The 18,032-nt window shown below is 41.9% G+C and overlaps 1 protein-coding gene across 2 annotated transcripts in view; it reads right to left on the bottom strand.

Annotated features, from left to right (window-relative positions):
* Positions 1–13,447, bottom strand: part of SEMA3C (semaphorin 3C) — a 181,689-nt gene extending 168,242 nt beyond the window's left edge. Inside the window, exons 1-2 of one of the 2 annotated variants that reach the window (XM_072791375.1) lie at positions 13,389–13,447; positions 9,491–9,632 (exon numbers count right to left, since the gene is read on the bottom strand). In XM_072791375.1, coding sequence (XP_072647476.1) covers positions 9,491–9,593 — 103 coding nt within the window. In that variant the 5' untranslated portion in view covers positions 9,594–9,632; positions 13,389–13,447. Of the gene's footprint in view, positions 1–9,490; positions 9,633–11,801; positions 11,990–13,388 lie in introns of those variants that run through there. The other variant, XM_072791374.1, reaches the window with a different exon arrangement.
* Positions 13,448–18,032: the final 4,585 nt, after the last annotated feature.

Here is an 18,032-nt window from a genome sequence, read left to right as displayed (position 1 = left end):
TATTATTTCACTTACATATAGAATCTATAAAACAAAATAAGTGAACAAACAAAAAACAGAGACAGACTCATAAATACAGAGAACTGGTGGTTGTCAGAGAGGAGGAAGATGGAGGGTTGGGCAAAACAGGTGAAGGAGATGAAGAGGTTCAAACTTCCAGTTACAAAATAAGTTACAGAGATGAAAAGTATGGTGTAGGGAATATAATAAATAATACAATAATAACGTTTTGTGGTGACAAATAGGGACTACACTTATCATGGTGAGCAATGAGTAGTGCTTAGAATTATAGAATCACTATGTTGTACACCTGAAGTTAATATAATATTGTATATCAATTTATCAAATATACTTCAATAACATTATATGTTAAGCCATCTAGCATCACTCAAACTCAAAAAATTTTGAGCTATCTTCATTCTTCTTTGAGCTATCTTCATTCATAACTCAAGCTATCTTCATTCAACATAGAGTCCAATCATAATTGTTTACACATATCTATGGATAATCATGGACTAGAACACAGGTTTTTTTTTTTTCTTTTTTTTCATGGAATTGCTTTGGTGACATGACTGAATAAACATAAACACAGTGCCAAAGTTCACCCTTTTAATTTCTTATCAGTGGAGCATCCCATCTTTGTTCGCAGTTGCGGGAAACGTGTACCTTTAGAAATGGCTTAACATCACAGCATCATCATTTGGCAACCGAACTAAGCTTATTAGAATCTGATAAAATTCATTGAGAATAGGAATTACTTTTTTATGACAAGAAAATAGAGTTTCTTTTTTTTTTCCCAAAAATCGTTAACAGAGCACATCATTGTAACCTATGTACCCTAATAGTTCTCAAGGGGCATTCTTTGTACTACTTAAAACGTCTGTAATTAAAACCAGTAAAAGAGATTTTATTTTATTTTAACTACTAGAATCTTATATCAACATATATTAAGGAAAAATAGACATGAAATTTCATAGCGATTTCTTCTCATCTTCTGTCCTCATTGTATTTAAAACAGTTTTAACTTGCTCTTTATAACGCAAATTTAGTGCTCCTCTACTTAAAACTCTTTATGATTTAGGTAGTGTCCCACTCACAATTGTATTCATCAATCCCTTCCTGATTTCAAAGACACTCTCACAGGGGGAAGAATGCTGACTTTCTTATTCATGCAGCATTCCTCGTTGAGTTTGGGTTTGTTAAAATATGAAGGTGTTATTAAAGATGTTTAATTGTCATTTAACTGAAACTACCAGAAGGAGACTGAAAACAAACTGCTTTAACACAAGTTTTCCCAAGAACTAAATATTTCAGAAGATTCAATACAACCAGAATGAACATTCTCCAAGATTAATGGAGAAATCAAGAACAATTGGCTTTATTTTTATCTCTTGGGCAACCATAAGACAAACTGTTTTCAACAAATGTGCCTTGTAATGTTAATGCTACCAGAGTTCATAAAGAGACAATTTATTATTTTGAGTTTATTGTCCAACAACAATTCATCAGCTTTCAGGTTTAGCTCACTAGTTCACAGGGGTCCTTTTATTTGTTGTTTAATTAAGCTTCTTGTCAAATGAGGCAGATATTAAAAGATAAAAGATGTTTTGTAAAATTCCATCATCTTTCACTTATGTACTATTGATGACCTGGAGACTTTGACAATTTTATTAATGGAAAATTCAGCAGTGAAAGAAGGCAAAAAAGAATCACAAATAACTGAAAGAACTGATAATCCTATGCAAGCTTAGTCTCTACATTTAATATACTTATTTCCCAACAGAACCCAAACTGACATGTTTATGTTTTTAAACCATTGTCATGTACATGTAAATGTAAAATTCAACCCTGGGCTGGAAAATTGGAAAATATAAGCTAAGGAAAAATGTATGCAAATAGTAGAAATTTTTTATAGTTTTAATCTTTTAATCGTCATTTTCCTTTTGAGGTTAAGGCAATTATTCCCAGGCTTCAATGGATGGTGGGCCATTTAGTAGTATGGAATATTTATTGTTTTAGCGAACACAAGCAGAAAATTAATAGCCAACACAAATAACTGACTTTTTTGCCATGCACCTATCAGTGAATTTATTTTTGAGTATTCATAGCTTTATAAGTGCTTTATATATTTACACAGACACCTTTATAACTCATGAGTTTTGAAGCAAAAGAAAACTTGAAGTAGAGTCAGACAGCTGCCTATTCAGTATAATGATATTCAGGACTTTTGAAACCTATGGGATATTGAATGCATCCTACTTCTTTATTTATTTATTTTATTTATTTTATTTTATTTTATTTTATTTTATTTTATTTATTTTATTTTATTTTGTGTTGTGTTGTGTTGTGTGTGGGTGGGTGTGTGTGTGTGTGGGGGGGTGGATGTGTGTCCCAGGCTTCTTTATTTAAGAGCAAAGTGATGAGAGATGGGGGGACATCCTACTTCTTTATTTCAGGATATTATGTTTCTAGATCAAAAACCATGTAAATACAAATGATAATCCAGTGTTTATCAGGATTACTTAAAAAAACAATGTCTGATATCTTAGAGGTTTGTACTGGAGAAATAAAACATGCACATGACTGAATTATTGGCTTTATGGTAACAGAGGTGGTACTACTGTATAATTTTGGTTAACTCCTGAATTATAGTTGACATCCAATCTTAAACAAATAAGGAATTTTGTATTTCAAATAACCTAAAATATATATACTCATAGGCTCAAAGATCAACTAATTCAATAAATAAATCTCAATTAAAATACTGACTTTAGGATCTAATAATTTCCACACAGAAAAAGCATTCAAAGACCAAATATTCCTGAATAAATTTCAATTTACTCACCAAAGGAAAAAGGGGAAAAATCTAATATACTATTTAACAGTTTAGGAGTATGTATATAACCTATATTTGATATTTATATGGATATATATATATATATGTCTTATTTTATGGGTACATTTTTATAGATATATTTCATATCATGGTACAGAAGTAGATCAGAAATTATCCTACATGCCCCCACATTCCTGAGGTTTTATGGTATTCTTAAATGTCCCAAAAGAGGTAAGTAGTTGTCTACAATTTCAAGCCATGCACTATGCCATGATAATCATAAGTAGTAAACTAAGTAGATAGGGTTCTTTTTTGTTTTTAAGATGTTGTTTATTTATTCATGAGAGACACAGAGAGAGGCAGAGACACAGGCAGAGGGAGAAACAGGCTCCCCGTGGGTAACCTGATGTGGGACTCAAGCCCAGGACCCTGGGATCAAGACCTGAGCCAAAGGCAGATGGCTCAACTACTGAGCCACCCAGTTATCCCAGTAGGTAGGGTTCCTATTAAGTTCAAGCTTATCGTGCTTATTGCACTTTAAAAAAACAGAATCTTGGGGATCCCTGGGTGGCTCAGCGGTTTGGCGCCTGCCTTTGGCCTGGGGCGCAATCCTGGAGTCCCGGGATCATCGGGTCCCGCGTTGGGCTCCCGGGATGGAGCCTGCTTCTCCCTCTGCCTGTATCTCTGTCTCTATCATGAATGAATAAATAAAATCTTAAAAAAAAAAAAAGTGGTATACTTTAAAAAATAAAATAAAATAAAACCAGAATCTTAAAAAATAATGCATTTGTGAATTACTTTAAAAGTCTAGATATATTTAGACATTATATATATATATATACACACACACACATATATATATATATATTTATATATATATACACACACACACACCCCAACAGTATCAAGGATTAATAAGGCAATATTCCTGCCAGGCCAGCACTGAAGGCCCTGTGAGAGCTGTGTATATATAAGGTCTTTTCCCTTTAATATAGGAAATTGGGCTTCTAATCAAAACACACAAAAAAACTCTCTGGAAGAAAATATCTAAAATTTATAGAGATGAAATGTCTATGTGGGAAGAAAATAGATAAAGGGATTTGAGAATTAACTAGAAAGAGTAAATATAAAAGTTGAATTCCCAGACTATGTTGAATCTTTAGTGTATAATATGGGAAAAGTTTGAAAGTAGATAGAAAATATTTGACCATCAGCTATGTACCAGATATGAGTTTAAAGGTATCTGTGCAAAAAGTAACAAAAACTCCTCTCATAGTATTTGTGTCTTAATGCTATAATGAAGAATTTTTTGCATTCTAGCTAGTAACTGTCATTGTTTTAAATAAACCAAGGTTCACTGAAGTGTGACTGTAGGGTACTAAGAGTGTATTAGTTGGGGAGGTGGAGTGGTTAAGAAGCATCAAAATGTATATTAATTCAACATTTATTGAATAATACCAAATGGAAGTCTCTACATAAGTGGAAAGGAAGTAATGATAGTACAAAAGAATATCATAATTCTATCCTAAAGGAATTTATAAATATTAATTTTAATGCAAGTCTTCATCTATTTTAATAAGAGGTACACTATATACCTCATAACACACTTTACAAACTTAATTCATTTCATTTCCAAAACAATTCTATGAAGTGTTATTTTTCACTTTACAGATGATAAAATTCTGGATTGGGGGGGAAATTCATTTCATTTCCAAAACAATTCTATGAAGTGTTATTTTTCACTTTACAGATGATAAAATTCTGGATTGGGGGGGATTAAGTAATAACCCAATGTAGCATCCTTAGAATGTAGCAGGCAACTATGATTTAAAAGCAGCTCTGGATTCAAAATCCATGAATTAAAAAAAAAAAAAATGCTTAGTTTTGTTCTTTCCCTTACCCAGGCCCTTTACAAAATGTTTTTGAAAGCACTGAAAGGAATAATTATAGAACACCTCCTCAAAAGATATGATATTAAAAAACAACATATAAGTTTAGTTAATAAAGGATCTTAAGAATTAAGTTAGCCCCCCAATATTTTAACTGTTTGGGAGAATTGAGGTCTGACAAAATTTCAGAGTTAATTAGCAAGGAATGAAAGTTTGAAAATCCTGATAGTCCGCATAAATGCTGTTCTCATTACACTACACTGCCGATCAAATATTCATACTTTCACATATATCAAAAATATATGTATTTAAACATATTTCCTAATATTTTAATAAAAACCTTCTAGAGACCACTGGAAATCAAGACATTTTCTCCCACTTATTTATAACTAAAATTTTGCTGGTATTTTTCATTATACAAAAAAGATAAAAGTGTTATATTCAGACAAAAATACATTTTAGAACTATAATTATTACTGAGAATAATCAGGGATATTTCAAAATGGAAAAGAGGTCAGTTCATTAGAAGGCATAACACTCCTAAATATGTCAGTTATCCAATAACAGAAATTCAAAAACATGAAGTAAAAACTGATAGACCTGAAAAGAGAAATAGGCAAATCCAAAATTATAGTTGGAGAGTTCAATTTCTTCTGTCAGTAATTGAAAAAAAAAAAAAAAACAAATAGAAAATCAGCAAGAATATAGAAAACAGACTTACTGAATCTAATTGGCATTAATAAAACATTGCAGGTGACAAAAGCAAAATATACATTGTTTTCTATGTAGGCTATTTTCAGTGCCAGAGTTTTAATAGTTTTTTTAAAGAATCAGAAGCATATTATGTATGTTCTTTGACAAGAGACTGAATCAAAGACCTACAACAAAAATATATAAAAAATACACAAATATCTTCACATTACACAACATATTTCTAAATAACTTGGGACTAAAAGAAAAAATAAGGGGAGCATTAGAAGACACCTTGAACTGACTGAAAATCAGAATACATTTTATTAAAATATGTGAAGCAATGCTACACAGTGTTTCAAAGAAAATTTGTAGCATCACTGGTTATATTAAGAAAAAAAAGTTTTCAAATCAGTGACTTAAGGTTCCATGTTAAGAATTTTCAAATAGAAGAGCAAATTAAACCAAAGCAAGAAGAAATAAGATAATTTCATTCTAGAGCATAAACCAAAGAAATATTAAACAGAATAATAATAATAATAAAAAACCAACAAAACCAAAAGCTGATTAAAGAGATCAATAAAAAGGAAAATACTGATCTCTACATGGTTCAGTCAGAACATAAAGGAAGTAGACAAATTATCAATATCATAAATGAAGTAAAGAACATTACTACAGATCCTACAGACATAGTGAGGATAGTGAGAAAATATTATACAACTTCATGTCAAAAAATTGAATATCTTTGATTCACAAGCTAAATTACCAAGTGAAAAAGTAATCTTATTGTAAGAATATACCTCATTTTTAAACAGAAACAATACTTAACACATTTAACTCAGTAATCACATTTTATATCTTAAAATATAAACAGTATTTCCATTTTGCTCAAGCTCAAAAACTTTTTGTAAAATGACATCAACCAATACCTTTTATCAAATTATACAGTATTTATTCCTGGCTTCATAAAAATACTACATGCTAAAGTCTCTACTGGATAAGGGCAAAATCATTTCATTTCCTTTTATATTAACAAGCAAAACCAATTTGTCTATTGTACATAAGTAGCCTTGATTTTCCTTATGACTGTTATAGATTCCAAGATTTTCTGAGAAAAATGACACAACGTCCATAATGCTTTGAAATGTGAATCTGTCAAAATACTGGATTTTTTTTTCAACAAAAATTTGACTTAATCAAAAAGTGTTTGCATGACTTTATATTTATTTAAAATGCTATTTGGCCTAAAATTAGAATGATAATAATTACAAAATGTAGTATCTAATAGGAATCACAGTTCTTTTAACATGCAAGATTTAGCTTGTACAAATGTAACTAATTAATAACATCTGAAGTGCATTCTCCTATAGGACTGATGACCATCTGGTTGACCTTGCACTAGATCAAGAGGGAAGGCAAATCTGTAAATCATTGTTCCCCAAATGTTATCACTCCATCATTCTACCACAAGAAGAAGGGATAAAACTTGGATGAGAGAAAAGATCTCTTGTTTCACACATTTCTAAATTGACTTTGATTGTCAATTGGACTGTAAGACAACACTGAGAGGATTCTTCTAATGTCCCATCCAGAAAGAGACTGGCGGAAGACCAAGTAATAGTGAAGGAAAAGAATTCAAGACAGAAGAGCCAGGAGGCAAGGTCATTATGAAAGAATATAAAGATGCAAATGACCTCTGTGTCATGTAGCCTGATATTACTTGAATTTCCTCAGGATCATTTTCCAACTCACAATTTTTGGCTGAGAAATAGTGATAGAAATTTTGAAATAAAGGAAAGCGAGTATATATAATATGTATTTTAATTAATATATATTCATATATGTGTCAACCTTGTATAAAGTTCTATATTGTAATGTCAAGAGTAAATAATTTTGGAAGAAATGCAGCTACTTACTCATTGTGACACAGAAAAATCATCACAAAATCAAAGAGAAACTTAAAACAATAAGAAATTCAGAAAAGGCATCTAAAACAACTATACTGTCAAATTTCTTATGAAAATGATTATGAAGTAATGATTAAAATTTATACATTTGAACAATTGTTTTGTCCAAGGCATTTTTCCTATGCTACTATGTCTAAAATATAGTTGCCTGTAGAAATTTTTTGTATTAATTTAGAAATTATGGAATTTCATTATTTGTTCTCCCAGGTGATATATCTCTTTAAAACAACTTAAGTGATATTTTCTGATTATTTTCTAGCAAGACTTTTAGGAAGAATAAAATTTTAGAACTCTCAGATCAATAGTTTATCTTACATTGCCGTATTCTACACATGTTATAAATTAAGATAAGTCTTATTCTGCAAGAATCTGCTTTGAATTTGAAAGCATTAGAGTATATTAAAAAGTCCATCATAACTTCTAGTCACTCTATACATAGCAGTTACTGTCTTACTTAGTATTGAAGTTTGGTTTTTAAAAATTATACTACTTAATTTCCTCTATAAAAGTCTTTTCTAGGGATCTCTGAGTGCCTCAGCGGTTGAGTGTCTGCCTTTGGCCCAGGGCGTGATCCTGGAGTCCTGGGATCGAGTCCCACATGAGGCTCCCTGTATGGAGCCTGCTTCTCCCTCTGCCTATGTCTCTGCCTTCCTCTCTCTGTGTGTCTCTCATGAATAAATAAGTAAAATCTTTGAAAAAAAAAAAAGTCTTTTCTAATACGGACTTGATTGATTATCTCTGGTGAAATACTTGTCTTTAAAATTTACACATTTTGGGTTAAGTTTGGGTTAAAAACAAGGTTGGTTAGTTTGATGTAATAGAGAGAACAAGTTTAGATAACTAATCTGTGAGACCACTCCATCTTCCTATATATTGAGAGAAATATAGAAAAGAGGAGACAAGTTGTACTTCTACCTAATGCCTTTAGTTTTCATTTGATTACATATTTCATAGTTCTCAACTTGGAAGAGGAGGTATAAGTAGACTGCAAGATGTCACAGTATTTAAAAGACACTTCCAGGGGCCTTTCCCACTACTTAACTGAATAGCCATGGGTCTTAAGGGAGAATGCCTGGCTTAGAAGCTAAGGAAGCAATTAGAAGCTCACACACTCTAAGTTCTACATAAAGTTCCTTCAGTGCTTATGATAACCTTGGGGAAATCCCTTGGTGACTTAAGAAGGAAAGAAAAGAAAAAAAAAAAAGATATCCATTTGACTGATAAGTGTCCATCATACTGTTGTTTGAAATTCAAGACAACAGAGGATTTCAAAGACACTTTGCTATAGAAAGGTCTGAGAGTGTACTGTTTCTCAAGTTAAATGAAAATATGCTCAATGACACTAAGGTTTATACAGAAAGTAAGTTGAAAGAAGTCATAAAAATATAGTAACCCCAATTGGCAAGATGACTTTCTTGATCCATTTCTTATTCTATCTGTCCAGTTAGCATGGGTTACATGACTGACCGAACTACCTATACTAATGCTTATGCATACATTTGGCAAACCATTCCTTCAGAGCGTCTTACACCTTTTATGTCTGTGCAAATTTGAAATCGCATCCATTTTCCTGAGCATCTGAAGATAACATTTGTACACAACAGCAATCAAAACCATAATCCCAACCTATTCTTTTAGATCCTTTTCAATTAAGTAGGAGACTCTGCCAATCTCAGGAACTCCTTTTGGACATGGAAGAAGGACCATCAGAACAACATATGGAGAAATCAGTCTGTAGGATAAGACTAAAATTTATTAAGAAAAATTTTAAGTAAATTAAACCTGCATAGACGTGTCTGCTAATGAGGAGTAGCACATAGAGGGTATTTCTCAAACACCAGGTGACTCATCAGAAGAGAATTGCAAAGGGACAGGATATACTTCAAGCATTTTCATAAGCAAATGCAACAGAGGGTTTTTGCCTATAAACCAATAATTTAAAATAGCCATGTCATCCCAAAAGCAGTCCAGTAAAATTTTTAAAATTAATCAACAGTTGATAATATTTTACTATCTTTAATTGGTTATTAATGTTTGGATCTGGATGTGAAATTTTAAAAAAGACTTCAAATGACATTTCCCCCAGAGTATTTATCAACTTTTCTTACCATCAAATGTTAAATAAACTCTTGCTTGGGGCTGAGATGATCCTTTTACACAGATAGAACAAACAAATACTCCAACCAAAGTGAAAATTGTCCGGAAGGCCATTTTCTCCAGATTTGCAAGTTAATATCCAAGGGAGAATACCTTTAAAAGAGAGGTAACAAGTTTGTGATACATCATTTCACATTTTAGGAGCACACCCCCTCACATACACACAGATACACACAAACCCAGCCATCCACAGAGCACCTATTCACAAAAGACATATCTAGACTTTTACAGTCATGCAAACAGTAGGAGGTGCTCTGACTTTGTTTCTTAGATGTGAAAATTTGGATTTGATTCATTTGTGTCTGAAAGTCTTTGCAAAAAAAAAAAAAAAAAAAGAAAAAAGAAAAAAAGAAAGAAAGAAACTGCTTTCTCTTCCAGCAAATAATGCTAATATTAAAGCAGAACGAAGCAGCCAGGAAACGTGTTCCTAAAGGAAAACCCGATATTTAAACTTGATCCTCCAATGATCACATAGCATTGAAAAGACCTGAGAATGGTACCAATCCGCATGAGTGGCTGAAAACTTCTCTCTCTACCATAAATACAGTAATAGCAGGAAAACGCCATATGAACTTTCACGCACACCCACTCACTCCCATCCTCATTAGCTCTTTTGGGGTAATCATGTCTGAAATGGTGTTTCTGCACATAAATATATGTGTGCTCAATCCTTGACCACTGAAATCACTCAAATTAGTTATCTGCCAATTTACACAGATGACCATGCAGCTGTTAAATGATGCAGATGAGGTAACCATGGACGGGTGCCAAATTCAAACCAATGACTTAGTGGTGAGCAATCCAGTGAACCATGTACCCCGCAATGCATATTTAAGATAAATCAAGCAGAAAGCAGGCTGTCAAAATTCCAAGAGATAAATCAGAGAGAAAAGCATTACCTTTGGAAACTGTGGCTATAAAATTGATACGTACTATTACCTAATGTGTGAGTACCAAGCAGGACCAGGTAAGGGGGTAACCGGAGATCTACAGCGGCTCCAGTGGCCACAATATGCAAAATAAACCCACCCGGACCGTGAAAGAAATCATATCATTTTGAGTGTGATGTTATTCTACAATAAAATGACAGAGTTAAAGCTAGAAATCTGTTTTTACAGGTTACAGCAATGCTAATCTTCACTGTTATGTGTCTTTTAATGTTAAAGTCTTAACATTTTATTCAATAAAGGGATGCCATGAAGAACGGAAAAGGCTGCTTCATGAATGCAGAAGAAGAGGCGCAACTAAACGGAACATGCCATTTTAAACAATCTACACGTTTTAAACAGTTGACTTCCTGGGTGGTACACGTGTTATGAGACATAGAGACAAAACTGTTTGCCTTTCCCAACACAGACGGAGGAAACCCTGGAGATGTTTGTGTTGGTAATTTTCAAACGAAACAGTTTCTTCCTGCTTCCACAACCTCTTCACCTTGTCATCTCTAAATTAACTTAGAAGAAAATTGGTTTTATGGGGTTACTGTCTCTTAGTAATTTGCTCCCTGGTTTTGTTGACTTTACAGTAAAAAAAAAAAAAAAAAAAAAAAAACCCTCTAAATATGCCTGACCTTTGTCCCCTTATTAAGCAGGCAGACAATATCTACAATTTTGACACACACCCTGCTACCACTGGTGTTCTATTCTAGCTGGCGGGTCTCCCCCAAAGCAACGTTTGCTAAAAACTGCCAAGAGTAACAGCGGAGGCGAACTGACAGGTCGCAGGAGCGGAGTCCGCAGAGCGGGGTGGCCCGACGGGGTCCGGCACGTGCCCCCCAGCATCGCAGCTTCCCCGCAGCTGGCCCCGGGGCGCGCGGCTTGTTCTCTCCTCCAGGTCACACCAGTGACCACGGGCAAGGCGGGGCGCCCCTGCGGGGCCGTCCCCCGCCCCGGCGCCCAGGGCACCGCGCTGCTCCCCGACCCCGAGGCCCCGCCGCCCCGCAGGTGCCGCGCCCGAGCAGCCCCCGCCCGCGCCCCGCAGGTGCGGCGCCCCGACCCCGAGGTCCCGGTCTCCGCGGGGGGCCCCGACCCCGCCGCCCCGCAGGTGCCGCGCCCCCGGCAGCCCCCGCCCGCGCCCCGCAGGTGCGGCGCCCCGACCCCGAGGTCCCGGTCTCCGCGGGGGGCCCCGACCCCGCCGCCCCGCAGGTGCCGCGCCCCCGGCAGCCCCCGCCCGCGCCCCGCAGGTGCGGCGCCCCGACCCCGAGGTCCCGGCGGGCGCCCCGAGGTCCGCACGGCCGTTGTCCCGGGCGCGGCGCCCGCTTACCGAGGAGGCCGGGTCGCCGGGCTCAGCCGGGGCCGCCGCCGCCCAGCCCTTCCCGCACAGGGCCCGCCGTCCGCGGCGTCCCGGCGGCGCCTCCTCCCGGCGCTGCGACTCTTTGTAGGGGACTCGCGGACTGGGCGCCGCTCCGCCAAGCCCCTCGCAGTGAATGGAAAGTGGCCGGCACCGCGGCGGGCGCGCGGGTGTCCGGTTACAGCGACGCGGCGCGCGGCTCCCGCGGCCCCGGCGCACCGCCCAGCACCCCCGCCCCCCGGCCCCCGCCCGGCACCCGCCCCGCCGGCCCGCCGCCCGCCCCCCCCCCCCCGGCCGCACCCCCGCCCGGCACCCGCCCGGCACCCGCCGCACCCCAGCCCCGCCTGCCCCCGCCCCGCCGGCCCGGCCTCCCCCGGCTGCACCCCCGCCCGGCACCAGCCCGGCATCCCGGTCCAGCACCCCTAGCACCCTGCCCAGCACCCCCGCCCAGCACCCGCTGCACCCCCCCGTCCAGCACTCCCGTCCAGCACCCGCCGCACCCCCGCCCACCACTCCCGTCCAGCACCCCCGCCCAGCACCCACGTCCAGCACCCGCCGCACCCCCGCCCAGCACCCCAGTCCAGCACCCGCCGCACCCCCCCCAGCACCCCAGTCCAGCACCCGCCGCACCCCCGCCCAGCACCCACGTCCAGCACCCGCCGCACCCCCGTCCAGCACCCCCGTCCAGCACCCGCCGCACCCCTGCCCAGCACCCCAGTCCAGCACCCCCCGCACCCCCGTCCAGCACCCCCGCCCAGCACCCCAGTCCAGCACCCGCCGCACCCCCGCCCAGTACCCCCGTCCAGCACCCGCCGCATCCCCGCCCAGCACCCCCCGCACTCCCGTCCAGCACCCCCGTCCAGCACCCCCGTCCAGCACCGGCCGCACCCCCGCCCAGTACCCCTCGCACCCCCGTCCAGCACCCCCCGCACCCCCGCCCCGCCTGCCCCCGCCCCGCCGGCCGCACCCCCGCCCGGCACCAGCCCGGCATCCCCGTCCAGCACCCCTAGCACCCTGCCCAGCACCCCCGCCCAGCACCCGCTGCACCCCCCGTCCAGCACTCCCGTCCAGCACCCGCCGCACCCCCGCCCAGCACCCACGTCCAGCACCCGCCGCACCCCTGCCCAGCACCCCTGTCCAGCACCCCTCGCACTCCCGCCCAGCACCCCCCGCACCCCCGTCCAGCACCCCCGTCCAGCACCCACGTCCAGCACCCGCCGCACTCCCGCCCAGCACCCCTCGCACCCCCGCCCAGCACCCCCCGCACCCCCGCCCACCACCCGCCGCACCCCTGCGCCCTCCCCCCACCCAGCCGGGCCCCACCCGGAGCGCGCGGCGCGGGAGGGCGGCGGGGAGCGGGGGCGCGGCTGGTAGCCCGGGCGGGGCGCGCGCTCCGGGGAGGACGCCGGGCGCCCAGCGGGGGAGGGAGCCGCGGCCGTGACGGGCGGGACCTACCTCCTCCCGCCGCAGCCCCTGCAGCCCGCGCCCGCCCCGCCCGCCCCGCCCGCCTGCCCCGGCGCCTCGCGGGCCCTGGTCCCGGACCTGACGCGCCGCCCGCACCTGAACCGCCCGCAGGGCCGGGGCTCGAGGCGTCCGGGCGCGACGCGAGCCGCTTGTTCCCGGCACTACTTCCAGGACGACTCGCCGCGAAGACGTGAGCAGCTCCTGACCTAAGTTGAGAGTAACGAGTTGCACCACAGAACACCTGACAGCTTCACCGAGCGGCTGCAGGCGGCGAGAAGCACCGAACACCTTTCTCTGAGCTACTTCTGGGACCGCCCGAGACCCTGCGGACTGAGCACCAGTCTCCCTGCCGAGGCCGAGGCCGAGGCCGGAGTCAGCGCTTCGCCCTCCGGGAGGCGGAGGACGCGTCCCTGAGGTTGCTGGGATCAGTCACGCAAATCACAGAACCCTTCACTTGGAAGCGTGCAGCCACCGGGCACTGGCCTGCAACCCACGGCAGGCGACGTACTCGTGCGTTTTACCTTTAGGTTCCAGGGAACCAAGGTAACCGATGCAAGGTGAAATGCAAGTCAAACGGCGGTTCCACAGGGAGGGCCGCCACCTGTCCCGGCCTCCAGGAACCCCAGGAATGGACCCTCCGGCTCACACATACTCGCACGGCTTTGGAAGCTGTGACAGCTTAGGATTAGCCGCAGTCTGTGTACCCTGTGCTGTGACCCCCTCTATCTTGTCTAAATAAACGTATCCTTGTATTTAACCGAATGCTCTCTGTTCAATACCGAGGCATTACGGGGCGTCTGCTTAGGCCTGGAACATTCACCGTGGGCCTCCCCCCAAAGACGCTGTAAGGTTGCTGCTGGCAGGCAGGCGCCGCGGCAGACTCAAGCACGGGGATGCATCGAGTGCTCGCGCTTGCCCGCAACCTAGGCCGCATAGTGACATCCTCGGGGTGGCAATAGGTGCCCCTACCCAGGAAGACTCAGCTCTGCCCCCATTTCTCCAAACCGCTCAGAAACCTGAAACAACCCTAACAAAACGGCACCTTTACAAGACGCTTGTCTAGGATGAGTCTTTGATTCCTTCCTGATAGGTGGGAAATGTTGGAGCTGATTGAGTAAGCTAGTCTGGGGAAGGCCGCTAGGTCCAGAGAAGGGGGGCGCCCGGGGGGCTCGGCGGCTGAGCGGGATCCTGGGGTCCCCGGACGAGGCCCACATCGGCTCCCCGCAGGGAGGAGCCTGCTTCTCCCTCTGCCTGTGTCTCTGCCTGTGTGTGTGTGTCTCATGAATAAAATAAATCTTAAAAAAAAATCCACAGAAGTAATGATAGAACTCAATGTAGAGACCACTAATTACAGTTTGCCCTCATCAGGGTGTCTGGGGGAAAACATCCAAGTTAAAATACTTTGAATCACTTTCATGAAAATGTCAAAGAAATGGTGTGACATCTACACTGAGGTTTCTACACTGAGGTTTCTCTGCTTCGTGGCCTTACTTTTTATTTTGTATATTTTTGGTGATCCTGCAAAAAACCATTTCCCTTAAGCTCCTGGACATAACCTTGTCTTCTTTTTTTTTTTTTTAAGATTTTATTTATTTATTCATGAGAGACACACAGAGAAGCAGAGCCACAGGCAGAGGGAGAAGCAGGCTCCATGCGGGGAGCTCGACAGGGGACTCGATCCCAGGTCTCCAGGATCACACCTCAGGCTGCAGACAGCGCTAAGCCGCTGCGCCACCGGAGCCACCCAACCTTGTCTTCTTTATGAGTTGTGCAGCTATGAATTCTCTTATTTCAAAATTAAAGAAAATAGACTGTTCTCAGATCTTTCTCCATCATATAGATGAGCTATATGAATCAACTTTATCTAATAAGAGAATCGCAACCCTCCAGAGAGCGACAGTTGTCTTCTTCTTGTCATGACTAAGATTTGTCTCAAGACAGACCATAACTATTCCGAGCGCCTTGTGTACTCTATGAACAGCATTCTTTAATGACGTTACTATCTCACAAATGAGAACACTGATGTACACTGAAGTCACACTTGGATGGTAAATATTGGGATAGAAAGAGAAACTCAAGTGTGACTAACTCGCCACCTTAGGGTCTTGAATATGAACCTGAGCAAGTGTTACACTAGCTTCTTCCCCTCTGGATCTTTCTCCTCTTCTTGACTTCCAGATGCTAACCCTTTAAATTTCCTGAACTATATCTTTGAAAGTCTCTTCTTCAAATGCTACTTACTTGTTTGCATCAGCCCTTCTTCTCCTCGGGTTACCTTAGCTGCTCTGGGACCAAGCCGGTCAAACAGGTCTGGCCTAGAAATCCGTGTGTGCAATTACTCTCTGCAGAGTTGACGGGCTTTAGTATTTCCTTCATTAAAATCCTTCTTTAATTTTTAGTAAGATGAGTGTATCTCTACGTTCATTCTTAACACATTGCTAATCTATATCCTGACCCTTGACCTCTTTTTCTGTTTCTAGGTACTAGACTGGGCTTCTCGACCTGCAGGGTCACTGGCACTAAGCAAACAAACTAAACAGTCAGAGTGGTTTGCCCTGGAGAGGAAAACTGGCCAGAGAGAGAATTTTCATTGTTTGCCTCTTTTTACCTTTGTAATTTTAAACTAGGTGATTGGATAAGGTCTTAACAAAATTAAAAGTTTAATTCTTCATCATTTTTTAATGCCTTTCAGCATCTCGAACATAACAAAGTGCCGTATTTTCCAACTTAACCAAAAGAAGAGCACATCATCTCTAACGTTTGTATATTACAGTTTTTCAAATGTAAAAGTAGGGAATTTCAGTAGAAAAGTCTCTTAGTGATTTTCCTGTTTTAGTACTTGCACCTGACAAAGTCCTAAGAGTGTTGTGATAGTTCATGCTTTCATCTCAGGGGTTAAATGGAGACTCTGTTTTTTGTCCTCATTGTAATATTTCATGTGAAACCTCTATGAGGGGAATATATATCTTTAAGACGAACCTTGTACAACTACAGTTGCAAAGTAACTATTATTTAATAGATAGTGTTTATGAGTTGAATATATACGTCCATGCATCCAGTCAGATTTCTTTAAAGAAAGGCAAACTGTATTTATGGACCTCTTGTATCTAAAGCTCTCTCTTCACCTGGGAGTATAAAAGCCTTTCCATATTTATTCTCACAGGAGAGCCGGGAGCAGGACGTGTAAGTGCCTCTGATTGTCAGATGTGTGTAATGAGGCTCAAAAATAATAACCAGCTGGAGTAATGAATTCAGGACTGTTAGTTCCGGCTAATTGACTTCCATCTACAGCCCTTCAGCATGGTCAAAGGCCTTTTCCGTGTAATCTTCAGATTTTACCATTTTTCTACTCTTTGTGGACTTTAAATGGTTGGCTAGAAAGTAGAGAAATTAAATTGTGTAAACAGCAACTTTCACATCCTAGCAGAGGCTTTCTCATGATGGAAATCGTATGGTAAACTCAGTTGTCTTCTCTTACCAGTGGTTTCCAGGAGAGAGAGCTGTATAGTAAATCTGAAAAGCATCAACTCCTTATTTTACTTACTTATTATTTGTCATGATACTTAATGCTCTGAAATTTCAGATGACATTTAATAACTTTAAAGAAGAATATGTAATTTTTATTTTATATTTTTAGATTGTATTTATTTACTGGAGAGAGACGGAGAGCACAAGTAGAGGGAGTGGCTGAGGGAAAGGGAAGGGAGAAGCAGACTCCCCACTGAGCAGGGACCACCTCCCCCCCCCCCCCCCCCCCCCCCGCCCATGTGGGGCCAGATCCTAGGACCCGGAGCTCATGACCTGAGCAGAGGCAGATGCTTAACCAACTGAGCCACCCTGGTGCCCCTATACTTTGTATTTTTTTTAACAAACATATGTTCAAATATGCAACTCTCGGGGTGCATTTCAATGAACTAATTTTCCTTGATGGGTTGCGTCCATTGCAATGGGTTCACTGAACTTCAGAGCAGAAGTGTACTACAGTGGGGATGTGCTTGAAAGAGCATGCATTATTTAATAAATATTTTACAAAAAGTACATCCTATGGTCTAGAAAGTTGGTGTAAGGATTTCCATTGTGTGAACAAGAAAGCCAGTTGAGACATTTGAGGCATCATTCCCCTTACTGGGCCTACCCCGAGGCGATGACCTCAGATCTGGCCGTTCCAGAGTCCATGTACTTCCTGTTTTTCACTGCCTTTGCTGCATCAAAATATAGTCCAATAAATAGGAAAGGGGAGTGGAGACCCCCACCTCTTCTAAACTATTCAGGTCCCGAAGAATGTTTTCTGTTATTGTTGAATACTGAACACTTCATCCCAGAGATCTGAATGATGAATGCAGACAATCCCATCTCCATCACGAAATTCTAGACAGCTTGAGAGCAGAACCACTGCCGAATGTGCCTGGGTATCTATTAGGATAGCTACAACTCTGATGATGAATGAACAGATCAGCACCTAGATGGAAGAGGATTTAGGGACTATAGGCGGAAGAAGAGGGAATCAATAATGAATTGGCTAGGCAAAAGGCCACATAATTATAAAACAAAAATTCGTGCAAAGTCTTTCATCATCCATCCGAGCACTTGTATAGTTATATAAGTTGGTTTTATTCCTTTCAGATGTTTAGTTTGTTACTCACATAAATTTAGTAAATGCTAACCCAGACACAAATTTGCACACTGGATTCAAGCCTAAGTAACATGAAATTCATCAATATCAGGGAAGGTCAAGTCTGA

The sequence above is a fragment of the Canis lupus genome, chromosome 21 (assembly GCF_048164855.1).
Source record: "Canis lupus baileyi chromosome 21, mCanLup2.hap1, whole genome shotgun sequence".
NCBI classification, from domain to species: domain Eukaryota; kingdom Metazoa; phylum Chordata; class Mammalia; order Carnivora; family Canidae; genus Canis; species Canis lupus.
The sequence above is the reverse complement of the archived record's forward strand: the minus strand, read 5'-3'. Positions and strand labels throughout refer to the sequence as shown.